Source organism: Micromesistius poutassou (genome assembly GCF_964030765.1).
Source record: "Micromesistius poutassou genome assembly, contig: SCAFFOLD_6017, whole genome shotgun sequence".
Taxonomy (NCBI): Eukaryota; Metazoa; Chordata; class Actinopteri; order Gadiformes; family Gadidae; genus Micromesistius; species Micromesistius poutassou.
Window position 1 is genome coordinate 1 of NW_028178235.1, and position 12,963 is coordinate 12,963.

At 48.7% G+C, this 12,963-nt stretch overlaps 1 protein-coding gene across 1 annotated transcript; it reads right to left on the reverse strand.

The window, feature by feature from the left end:
* Positions 1-3,467: 3,467 nt before the first annotated feature.
* LOC311374656 (procollagen galactosyltransferase 1-like) lies at positions 3,468-12,631 on the reverse strand. The gene is made up of 12 exons (XM_084490456.1): positions 12,288-12,631; positions 9,796-9,906; positions 9,531-9,648; positions 8,665-8,799; positions 7,529-7,733; positions 6,907-7,026; positions 6,676-6,752; positions 6,404-6,510; positions 6,074-6,206; positions 5,418-5,545; positions 4,648-4,854; positions 3,468-3,808 (listed from the first exon to the last, which is right to left on the reverse strand). Exons 1-12 carry the CDS (start codon positions 12,506-12,508, stop codon positions 3,541-3,543), a joined length of 1,830 nt encoding a protein of 609 aa, XP_084346582.1. The 5' UTR covers positions 12,509-12,631; the 3' UTR covers positions 3,468-3,540.
* Between the last annotated feature and the right edge of the window lie 332 nt (positions 12,632-12,963).

Consider the following 12,963-nt stretch of genomic DNA (forward strand, 5'->3'; position numbering starts at 1 on the left):
AATACTAAAATTGCAAAAGCAACACATGCGTCAATGACTTGCAGCATGATGCAACGACTCACATAAAATGTATCTGGTATTTATTTCAATCTAAATTATACCTAAGCACTCCTTGTGTGTATTTCTGTCTTTTTTAAGCTTGATACACAAATTAACTGAAATTAGCGGTTCAAAGTTAGACAGCAGGCTAACACAAGACTCTGAGAATGCTGAATATCTCTCTCTCTCTCTCTCTCTCTCTCTCTCTGAAGCTGTCCCCATTTGCTCCATTGCTGAATATCTCTCTCTCTCTCTCTCTCTCTCTCTCTCATCTCTCTCTCTCTCTCTCTCTCGCTCTCTCTCTCTCTGAAGCTGTCTCCATTTGGGTCAACCACATCCTGCTTGTCATTTATATCATGTTCTGTAATGCAGCAGCAGCAGCAGCAGCAGTTTGTTTCAGACAGTAGTGTGAGGTGATTTTGAAAGACGGATACTATGTTTCCTGTACAGCTACCAGCTGAAAGTGGCCGACAGAAATCTATCAATATATCAACATTCTGATGTAGGAAATATGATTCTTACAATATATTTTCCCTAAAGTTCAGGCAAAACACAACACTTAAGGAGGGTTAAGAGTGTTCTTTCTTCTTCAGACTATTTACCCTATATGAAAGTAGATAGTAGAAAGCTCGTTTTGTTGGATGGTAATACAGAAGTTGAACAGCAACAAAAAAAAATGTTTTAAAGAGAAGGGGAGGCCGGGGAGTGCAACTGTGCATGACTAACAGAATGTAACGGTATACACACACACACGCGCACACACACACACACACACAACCGCACGCAAACACACTCCCCCTCACACACACACACACACACACACACAACTGCACACAAACACACTTTCCCTCACACATGAACAACAACTCTCTCGAACACGCACACACACACAAAGGGCACGCACACACACACACACACACACACTTACAATCTCAAAGAATCTCTAAACTAAAATCTCTAACAATAACAAATCCTTTCAGCCGACGTCCCTGTCAGGTGGCTCACCTGACTTTTTGGTCGATCCTTCCTCTTCCACGATTGGTTCTTCCATGTCTACACCATCAAGAATCTCACCACCACCCGACACACATAACCTGTCCTGGCAGGAGGAGGGGGGGGGGGGGGGGTCAGGTTTAGTCAGGGGGGCCCGGGGGGGGGGAGGGGGGGGATAAAGAGGGGTCAAGTGTACCAAACACACACACGTATCGGGAGACAAGAGCAGTCGTACACACCGGTCGGAGGCTCTGGCGTTGTGTGCAACCCCTTGCCTGCTTGCTAATCTCTATTTTTTGCTGTTCTCGATAGTAACTTCCTCTAAGGGACTGAGGGTTGGCCAATATGTTTTCACCAACAGCAGATAGAGGAAGTGTATCTGCTCTGGGTGCAGGCCCCACCTACCCCCCCACCCCCCCCCCCCACCATGGTGAGAAGATGATGACGCAAACCACTGAGGCTTCCTTCTGCCATCCTCTACGGGGCGGGGGCTGGCTAATAAACGTGTATTAAAGAACCGATTACAAGTTCTGTACGATGATGGATCATAGCTCAATCCTGTATCTGGATTCTTTGAAGTGTTTGAATTGTCGGCGCAAAGGTCATGCAGGTGCACAGTCGAAGAGGTTTCCCGGATGACAGTAGGCAGAGAACGAACCGAAAGGGATCCCGTATTTAATGACCGTGCTCACCTTACGCAAGGTTTGCTCGCGGCCTCCATGCCTACGGAAAGATCTGCGCAATCTACCTGGTTGATGCTGCAGAAGACGGCGCAAACACAATTTGGTCACGTTTACGTATTACGAGTAGTGGGACATGAACTAAGTTTAAACACAGTAGGGCTCTCGATGCAAAGGTGACACGAAATGGATCGGAAGAATGACTTTAAATACTTGGCGTTGTGTATGCCATGGTGTTGGTGACCTACAGGTTGGGTGAAGTGCCTACTGCGGGCACAATTGCATGTTGCCGTGCAACAGAGTACCACTGTCTGACTGCCGTACCACTGTCCGTTACGCAACTCATTAATGAAAATCGTTCTGAAAAGCGTGGTTGATCTTGACACCACATGCAACACAGTGGGTTCTAGCAGAGACGCAATACTGAAAAATAGATACAAAATAGACGTGGAGGTAAACAAATAGTGCAACATGGACTAGTGAGGGACACATTCACACTTCTTAAAACAAAATATTTTATTCTTTTAAAAAGGCACAATCGCAGTCTTCTATTGCATAGGATTCCCATTGTCAAACACTCAGTAAATGCATCAGTAGCCTCCTCCAACAAAGAACGATTGTGTATTTCCGTCCAAGTAGATGACATGATCCATAACTTGAGAAAAGGCATAACGTAAAAAAAAACAAAAAAAACAACAACAATCACTTCACTTTTGACAACGCTATCGTGACCTGTATACCGCGACGTTTCCCTTCCTTCTCGTTCCCAAACCCACTTTCGACCGACCGTGCAGAGAGAAAGCGACTCGGGGGCAGAGAGGCCAGGATGGCTAACATGTGGCCGAGAAGGCCTCTTTAGTGGGGACTTAAACACCGCCTTGGATCCCACTCCTCCCAGACCACAGTGCGGTGCATACACAGGGATTCGGTCTGGGCTGGAACCACCGCGGCCACGGGCTGCAGCCGGCCGGCCGTCCGTCGGAACACCCAAACAGCAAGCAGGGGGACAGCACTGCGCAATCATGCAAGGCACTGTGATGCTGGGGAACAGCTCAGTCGCTATTTGTCGATTTTAGACTGCGCTGTGAAAATGCTTGTCTCGCGCTGCATTGCTAAAGCGGTTCTTAAAAGCAATCGAATGTTTGAAAATTTTGTTCTGGAAAACACCCAAATAATAATAATAATAATAATAATAAAAAAAAAAGGTTTACAGGATAGTAAAAAAAACAAAAACGAATGAACTGAAACATGCAACATTTTCTCACTCAATCTCTTTGGACAAAGCCCTCGTGATACATCTAGATTAACACACTGATATAAACAAAAACACTTCTCTACTGCACTCTTCCATTTTGATTCGGCTGAACGAAATGAACGACGAATTCACAAATTCAACATCTGGATTTTGAAGGAAATATGCATGAGGCGTGCAGATCGATTCATCCGATACGATTCATTATAAGTGTAACAGCGGCTAATGTTCAGGCTCTACTCTGTATGACAGACATGACGGGCACTGCAAACGCCGCTACAAACGGCAAGTCTAGTGCCTTTATGAAGTGACGTCTCAAAGTGGACCAAATAAAAGAAGAAATACAGACAAACGCTGATCCCTTTCTGCTTTTTGCTCTAACTTCTAGTCGCGTATTGAAATTAAATTAAGGCACCCCCCCCCCCCCCCCCCCCCCCACCCTCTTACTCGAGGAACACGAATACCGCAATCCATGTGCTGGGGGGGGGGGGGGCGGCGTAAAAACGAAAAGAAAAAACTGGATAAAAAAAATGGAGCACCATAAAAACTAACAATCAGAAGGACGCCTCCTCCTCCTCATAGCTCCTCCCGGGCGGTACTGTCCAGCGGGGACTGCAGGACGTCCGAGTTCTGGGCCTCTGTGCTGATGGCCGCCTGCTCCTTGGTCTTGCCGGAGCGGGCGCGGTCCCAGTCGGTGCGCACCTTCTCGTTGTCCCACACGGTGGACGTCTCCGTGTCGCTGATGTAGCCCGGGTCGCCCGTGTAGTGGGTGGGGAAGACCAGCAGGGGCTCGGCGGAGAACGCCCGCAGGTCGCGGCTCTCAAACTCCTCCATGTACTCCGAGCTGGCGTGGGGGGGAGAGAGAGAGGCAGGGAGAGGGAGAGAGAGGGAGGGAGGGAGGGAGAGAGAGGGAGAAATAAAAAGAGAGAAATAGAAAAAGAGAGAAAAAGAAAGAGAAAAAGAAAGAAAGAAAGAAAGAAAGTGAGAGTGAGAGTGACAGTGAGAGAGAGAAAGAGAAAGAGAGAGAGACGTGAGTGATGCAGGTAGCCCAGATCGATGTATACAACTTGCGCCACACACTGTGGCATTACAGTATTAGTCTCCTGGACATCAAAACCAACCAGGGGCCAGACAGATCTCCACACATCCACACACAATGTGATGTCGAAATGCCTCGGAAAAAAGGTACCTTGACGTCACGGAAAGAGTGCGACTCAAATTCGGAGCAGAGTAGAACATTCACAAACGTTTTGGCAGAGACCGGCAAAAACAGGATCTCACACCTATTTTCTCTAAATGACGGGCCACATCTAGAAAGCTGTAGGGTCTGGCAACGAGTAATGAAAACGGCCCGACTCGAGGGGCAGCACCAAGCATGCAATTAAAAATATCCCTGCACGCAATTGGATAACACTACGACCAATCAGAAGAATACAAGGGGTGACATATCCAGACCAGCGGAGCTAACCAATAGATTAGACTCTGGCCGTATCCGGTCGGTGAAACAGCAACGCTTTTGGCCCCGCCTATATCAGATACACTGACGTGATTGGTTAATGTTCTGGGCCAGGGGAATCGGGGAGTGCGTATGTATTACTCGTTCCCAGAGTGACTCGCTGAGCAAATTCAAATTCAAACTCTGGATTCCCAGGGTAATAACAGTGACAAAATGGCATAGATTACACAGGGTGTTTGTTGAACATGATGGGCAGGAACTCGTCCACGGGCAGCATCCTCTTCAGCGGCTCGGCTTTCAGCAGCTTCATGGCTCCCTCCAGGGAGATCATGTAGCCCAGCGTCCAGTAGGAGTAGTCCGCCTCCACCAGGTTATGTATATTAGGCACCGACTTCTCCGGGCGGTCCACCTGCATGCGCTTCCGGCCGATGTAACTGTTGTGAAACAGAGAACGGAACAGGGGGGTGGTGGTGGTGGTGGTGGTGGAGGAAGGGGAAACAACGTGAAAAGGGTGACGGGCGGAGGAATGGAAAATTCCACAGTGGGAGTGGAGTTTGGAGTTTTCCCCCCTGTGACTCGTAAAAAAACAACAAATTGACGTTTGAACGAGCTCACATGCTGCTGTGGCCCTTCAGGCACCGAGAGTTATGTCCCCTTAACGCAGACCGCAGAGACGGGCTCTGGCCCGATTCTCTGCTCTCGGCCACAGGTGAGTTACCATCACCGTGTTGCAATGCACCTATGAGCCCTTAACAAGCCGTTTGGAAAGTCTGCCTCGTCTTACATCATCAAGTGTGCGTGTCCGCCTAGATGTGTGCTGGAAAGATGATTCTACGATGACGTTAGATGATTCTGTGTGCTGGTTAGATGAGTCCTACCCAGTGGTATAATAAGTCACCTGTTTCGTCATTGCTTACTAGTGAGCATGTCTGAATAATGTTAGGCAACGTTTTCTGAACATAATAATCCCCCCGGGGACGTTTGGCTGAACACTGACATGAGGTCCCAGCGCAGTCCCTCGCTGTCCACCTCGAACATCAAGTTCTTCAGGCGCCGCTTGAAGAAGATCTCGAAGCGGAGGTCGTCCTCGATCACCAGTGACGTCAGCAGGCCGCGCTCCACGATCTAGGGGGGCCAGACGCGACACATGACGCTAGCAAGAGCCACGAGCCACTGAGGCTGTGGACAGTGAACGCATACAATCTGAATTAAAGGGGACATATTATACCACCAGGTGTGAGTGTGATTAGCCGTTACGAGCCGTTTTGAAAACCTGCCTCTTCTGACATCACAGGTGGGCGTGTCCACCTAGATGTGTGACGGACGGATGGGCAACGTGTGCTAGGGTCCACTGGGCAGGCTGGTGGACTGATCTATCACAGCAACGCATCTAGATGGACACGCCCACTTGTGATGTCAGAAGAGGCACTAAAGGAGGCAGCCGTTTAGAGGCATCAAAAACGGCTTGTAACAGCTATTCACACTCACACACTGGTGATGTAATATGCCCCCTTTAAACAAAAACCACAAAAAGATTTGTGCTTCACACAACTTGACAGAGTGCACAGAAGCCTTCGTTTCATTCCGTGCGTATTGAGAATGATTAGGATTCTTTGTGAGGGGTTACTGCGGGTTGTATTTTTTGTGCTGCACCTCCTTCCAGATCTTGTAGTGGGAGAGGAAGCAGCCCAGCTCTCCCTTGGTCAGTGGCCGGCCGTGGTACGGGTCACTGTACCCGGGCAGCATGTGGATGCCCATCGCGTTGATCTCACTGATGTTCATGGCTCTGCGGCAGACAGGAGGGAGGACACACATCAAGGAGGATATAAATAAAGGCGTTGTAAAAAAAAAGAAAGAGGAAAAGTCAGTAAAAAACAACATTTACATTTAAATTAAGGGCCTTTAGCGGACGCTTTTATCCAAAGCGACTTAATAAGTACAGAAGAAACTCAAGTCGGAGGAAACTTGGAAAAACAAACTTACTTTCCATCCACAGCTGTGATAACCTTTGATGCGATCTCCTGCTCGTACAGCGTCCTCAGCATGCGATCCCGGCGGTCCGTCCTCTTCTTCAAGTTAATCATGAACACCTGCGCACACACACACACACACACACAGCACAACAATCGCGCTAGCACGTGTCACCCCCGACACTCGCCAGTAGGTGGTGACATTCTGCAAACAAAAGTGAAAAAAAAACTCTTCCCGGGGCATTTGCGCAGCGTTCATCTTCACAAAGCCCCCTCTTTACTCACCTCGTCAAAGCCCAGTTTGTCTGGCTGTTTAGTGGGGGGAGGAATGTATTTCGAGGGCATCACTGGGGGGTGTCGCACTATGCAGTGAGAGAGGGGAAGATGAACGCAGAAAAGGGTCAACGCGGCAGAGGAACAGAAATGCATGCTGGGCGACGGAAGTCACACGACAGCGTTGAGAACAAGACGGCTCCTATTGGGAGCCACGGCGGGGTCAGATGCGTGCCAACTCACCATTAACCTCCAGCAAGGCATGCAAGAAGCTATCGGCCTCGTCCTTCAGGGAGTTGTGAGCCCGTAACGGCACCGGGAAGTAGCCGTAGGTCTCCTGGTTACACACGAACATTTGCACATCTGCAAAAACAGAACAGGAACAAGCAAAACATTTGTTTGTCGCTTCTTTAGTCACACGTTCACTCGTGGCCAACAGCATGAAAAGGGGCCTTTTGTAGGGTAGCTGCGATTCATTAATATCTATATTCTCATTTTGGCATAAGTACCCGTAACAGGTAATGTACATGTGTAGTGTGTCATGGTCTAACGTGAACATGGGTCCAACAGAGAAAACAAAAGTTGTAACGTGCGAAACAATGTCTAACATTAACATGTGATAACCACGAAACAGAAACTGGTGGTAAACAAGGCCCACCATAAACATGTGATTCACATCCAACAAAAAACACATGATGACCGAGGCCAAACATAAACACGAACATAGATATACACAGTCTAACAGAAACATGTGATAAACGTGGTATAACATCCAACAAAACATGCCTGACATTAACATGTAACGAGCATGGTACGACTTAACCACAGTGCAACCCCTCGACGCGTGACGGCCCGTCCTCCGTACCTGCCATGCGGGCGGAGAAGGCGAACACGATGATGTCGTCGAAGGCCCAGCTGTAGTCGGGGTGCGGCGGGTGGAAGGCCAGCTGCCTGGACGCCTCCTTCCTCAGGTCGATCAGGAAGGTGGAGTGGACCATGGGCACGGCGAAGCAGCCGCGCCGCTGCTGCTTCCGTATGGGAATGTAGGCCGGCGTGCGTTTGTAGTAACCCTGCAAGATGGTCAATGGGTCAATGGACTGCTTTTAAAATTGCGCTTTTACCCAAAAACCGCTTTATAATATCGCCCTGACATTCACCCGTTCACGCACACATTCGCACACCGACGGCGGTGTCAGCCACGCAAGGCGACAGCCAGCGGGTCAGGAGCAGTCAGGGTGAGGGCGTCTCGCTCAGGGACACCTCGACACACGGGATTGAACTAGCAACCTTGCGGTTACCAGCCAACCCGCTCTGCCTCCTGTTTCTACTCTGATAGGAGTAGAAACCACAGCAGCTGTAGGATTCTCATTTCTACTTAGTCTATGTTTTCATCCAAAGAAGAGTGGATTCAGACATGTGTTATTTAGCAGCAGTGAGGGGCTTTAGGTAGCCTAGAAATCCAGAGCCACATCTAGAAAGCTGTAGGGTCCGGCAACGAGTCATGAAAACGGCCCGACTCGAGGGGCGGCACCAAGCACGCATTTGAAAATATCACTGCACGCAATTGGATAACACTAAGACCAATCAGAATACAAGGGGTGACGTATCCAGACCAATAGATTAGACTCTTGCCGTATCCGGACGGTAAAACAGCAATGCTTTTGGCCCCGCCTATATCAGATACACCGATGTGATTGGTTAATGTCCTGGGCCAGGGGAATCGGGGAGTGAGCATATTGCTCGTTCCCAGAGTGACTCGCTGAGAAAATTCAAATTGTGCTCTCACGAGAACTCTGTATTTCCAGGGTAGGGTTTAGGCCTAGTGCATGGAGAATGCCTACAGGCAGGCTGCAGACATTGGCTATCGGACCCCCGTACGTTTCGGATTAGCATTCAAAGACGCTGGTCACTATACAATCCTGCCCCCCAGTTTCTCATTAAAAGGACCCCCACGGACATGAGCTAACACAACAACAACAAACGAACAAACGCACACAGTACCTGGGAGGTCATACCACACCAGAAGTTGGAATAGGCGGCTCGCGATTCCAGCATCGGAGCGACGATGGTCTTGTTCTCTTCGATGAGCTTCCACAGGACGTCCGGATTGATCAGGAGGTTGTCACAGTCCACGGCCTGGAAGAAAAAAAGTTGGAGAAAAATAGTTGGAGGAAGCAGAAAGTCTTTTGCAAAAGAAAAGCTGATTTGAGAAGAAACAACCGAATACAAAACCGCAAGGCTTCGGATTTCTAAAGAGAGCGGTATGATTGAAAGAACATATGCTCTCTGCTGATATTAACATTAATGCTTGAGGCTATAGAAAAATGTGAATACATGAATGGTTTGAGGGTTTATTTTGAGTTGAGCTTTGCAGCGAGTTCTACTGGCCTGTCCTTGAACTACTGGCCTCTGCTTGAAACTTGAATCAAAAGGAGAAAACAAAAGTGGGTCAGGGCTCCATTCATGGAGATAAAATTGCACGTGTGGCAAAGAGCCCCGGACCTGAGCATTGTACCATTGTAACGAACGTAACCCAAGAAGAACCAAACCCTGCCGCTGTGCCCGTTCTCCATCCACCACAGACAGCACCATCTGTTATTATGTGCAAAATATTCCATCTCCCCCCCTCCCACTCACACACACACACACACACACACACAGACAGAGAGACAGACAGACACACTCAAACACACACACACACACACACACAGGCAGACACACACACACACACACACACACACACACACACAGACAGACAGACAGACAGACAGACAGACAGACAGACAGACAGACAGACAGACAGACAGACTCACACACACACACACACACACACACACACACACACACACTAACACACTAACACACACCAAGAAGTAGTCGGCCCACATCTCCCGGGCCGAGTCCAGCGCTGCCTGGCGAAGCTTCATCACATGAGCGTAGCGCAGATTGGTCCACTGCTTCGGACCGTCCCCGTCCGGATACTCACTAAACAAACAAACACACACACAAACAAACAAACACAAAGGCACAAACACAGACACACCAACACAAAGGGGAGCGTGAACACCTTGCATTGTCTCGACAGGACCCGCGCCAAACTCCCATGTAACGCTAGACCCGCGGAAAACTGACCTGGGCTGCTCCTTGGGCCTCCATTCCACGTAGTGGTAGAGATTCTGCACCGTGGTCAGCCAGTCCCGCAGGATGGACGTGGTGTTGTCCTCGTTGTGATCCGTTGCCACCCTGTCGCGTGGCAAAAACAAAAGTCATCTCCATCTACACCTGAAAGTAGGTTATTAGCTGCATATTAAGGGGGCCGGCAGTGAGAGAGACCTGCACGCACAGTGTTACTTTAGCGCTGAAGCCAGACCGGATTCGAGTTGAGACATGAACTGATTGAAAGAATAAACCATGGGGGCTCAGAGAACAATAGTTCTCAGTGGAGCTTTGTCATAGTGTATCGTCTGCAGCTCTCAGGATAGACACGCCTAGACAAAAATACACTTTTATCACGCTGTGGCTGCTTCTGGTCGGTCTTAATTCTAGGGGTTATGATCTTCTTCTCGGCAACGATCCAAATGACATTAGGAGAAGTTAAAGTGCCAGGTCTGCAGTTATCTGAGGACGGAGCACAGGAACAACAACCAGGGCAGGATGTGTGTACATGTGCAGTGTGTCAACAGACGGGCACATTTGATTGAATGCCGTGTGGATTCTAAATCAAGCCACATGTTGGGCTCTTCGTCATTCCATTCGGCTGGCTCTCTCACTCTATGCGGAAGAGTGGGTGGGGGGGGTGAGGGGGGGCGAATCATGTTACAACTCGACAAAATCTCTCTCTCTCCCCCTCTATATACAAGAGTCGGTAGCCTTTCTACTGAGGGCAGACAGCCAAGTCCGGTTCTCCCCACTGCTGATGTAACACCGGCCCGTGAGAACACTGCAGCTGCCCGCTAAACCGCCTTGCCCCCCCCCCCCCCCCCCTCCCCGGGGCTATCCAAACGCTAGTCTCCCCTGACCGCTCGTTCCCGCACAGCCGTCTTCTGCCACGTGCTTCTCTCTCTCTCTCTCTCTCTCTCTCTCTCTCTCTCTCTCTCTCTCTCTCTCTCTCTCTCTCTCTCTCTCTCTCTCTCTCTCTCTCTCTCTCTCTCTCTCTCTCTCTCTCTCTCTCTCTAGAAAATCTTTTTTCTGCATTGCTATTCCGTGTGTTAAAAGGACGCGGTGTGGGGTGCATGCGGTGTGTGCATGCATGTGTGTGCAGGAGCAAATGGTATGTATTCAAAAATGGTTTGGTTAAGAGCTCAGCGTGCAATGTTTACGAGATGTGACAGTCGTTTACATTTGCCCCCATCGGAAAAGCCCACGGCTACGTGTGCCGGTCTGGTTCCACCCAGAACCCCTTTTTGTGTAAAAGTACAAACTTATTAGGAAGAAACAAGGAAAACGGAGAGAAAAATATGGGAAAGTCAAAGACTGAATCTCATTTAATCCATCGCCCTCCAACAATCTTTCAACATTCGGTTGTTTTAATAGCTCTTTGGCTGGTATCCATGGGTGCATTAGAATATTAAAATGCTTCTGCCTTACTTGCCTGAGGGGACGTCTATCAGCTGGTGCTGTGCATTGAGGGAGTTAAGAAAGTGCCAAGAATTGTCTCTTTAAGCATTTGTGTGCATACAACAGAAATACCAGACATTCCTTTCAACACTAGTGAATACTTGATGAATCCTCTTCATATGGTATCCTATTTAAATTATTCAAATGATTATAAAAAGGTCAAACTCAAATCCATTTAAAATGTGCTAGGGCCATATACAAACGGATTGGGTTGGCTCTACTGAGCCTATATATGCAGGACCTAACACTGATTTACCAATGCAGTTGAACAGTGTCGAACTTGAGCACTGAATGAGAAATAGGTGTGTGTGTGTGTGTGTGTGTGTGTGTGTGTGTGTGTGTGTGTGTGTGTGTGTGTGTGTGTGTGTGTGTGTGTGCGCGGAAACTATGTGTGTGTGTGTGTGTGTGTGTGTGTGTGTGTGTGTGTGTGTGTGTGTGTGTGTGTGTGTGTGGAAACTGGGTGGAAGCTAGGACTCTTCTACACTGGGACGTGGGCAATAGAAGAGATCCCCACTTTTGAAAAAGTTTCATTAGCACCCCTTCTGGCTATATACAATGGTCCCCCCCCCCCCCCCCCATCGCCCCTCCACGTATACACATTGGAGGCATGGACGGCTTGCTGCACGCAGTGTCTGGAGCTGCGCATCGCTGTGCCTTTACACGGCCCGGGGTTACATATATAGGCTCACGTGTTAATTCATGGATCTAAAAGTCTCTTCATTTGAATCCGCCACTTGTCAGGACGAAATATATGAAGTAGAACGTGGTGGGAAGAGTTGAAGAGTTGACGGCACTTGACAGCATTAACTAAGCGCTACATTTAAGTTAGATCGACTAGAGTCTAGACATAACGGCAACGCACACCATTATAATAGCCTTTCCCCCCCCGCCTACTGAAAATTATTCCACTACGTGTCAGTAACCAAGAGATGTGGTTGTGACTAACGTCGGCACCGTTACTCAGCACGGCGATCGGGTTGTAGACAGACACCCCCTCCAGGACTTACCAGACAGCCACACGGTCCTTCGGGTAGTTCAGGCGTTCGATACTCCCGAGGAAGTAAGGCAGAGAATGCTCTGCGTTCCGGCATATGAGGGCGATAAGAACCCGCGGTGCCAGAATCGGAGATTCGGGGCTCCATCGTTCCTCTGGAAAATATCCCCAAGATGGTCTGCACGCCAGGCATGTGAAGACCAGGGCGCCGTACAGAGAGATAAAGCGGTGCATGGCCAAAATACACCAGGAAAAAATGAATTATAGAAAGATGAAGTGTCTGCAGTCTTGTAGCTAAGGATATAGCTTCCAAATTGTACCCTTTCTAGGTTCACAAGACCATCGCTATCACGCTAATATTCTCTGCAGCCCTCGGATGTGACAACACCGCCAAGTTGTACTTTAAAGGGGACGTCCCAATGTACTCTTAAAGGGGATGGACTTTGGAGCCCAGTGCAGTTTGATTTGGCACTGTAATTATATCGGCCAAAAGTATATGAACTATCTTGATTTAGTGAACAATTAAATTTAAATATACACAACTACACGTTCTCCAAGACTTTTGTTTAATTTTTCCAGTGCACACCAGCTTTCGACCAAATGATTATATCACACACACACACACACACACACACACACACACACACACACACACACACACACACACACACACACACACACACACACAC

Bases quoted from the DNA above. Each gene is read 5' to 3' on its own strand.
- LOC311374656 (XM_084490456.1), bottom strand. From the start codon at position 12,508: ATGCACCGCTTTATCTCTCTGTACGGCGCCCTGGTCTTCACATGCCTG. The intron at 7,027-7,528 runs GTACGGAGGACG...CTGTTTTTGCAG, and splicing joins CTTCTCCGCCCGCATGGCAG to ATGTGCAAATGTTCGTGTGT. The intron at 5,546-6,073 runs GTGCAGCACAAA...TGGCCCCCCTAG, and splicing joins ACTACAAGATCTGGAAGGAG to ATCGTGGAGCGCGGCCTGCT.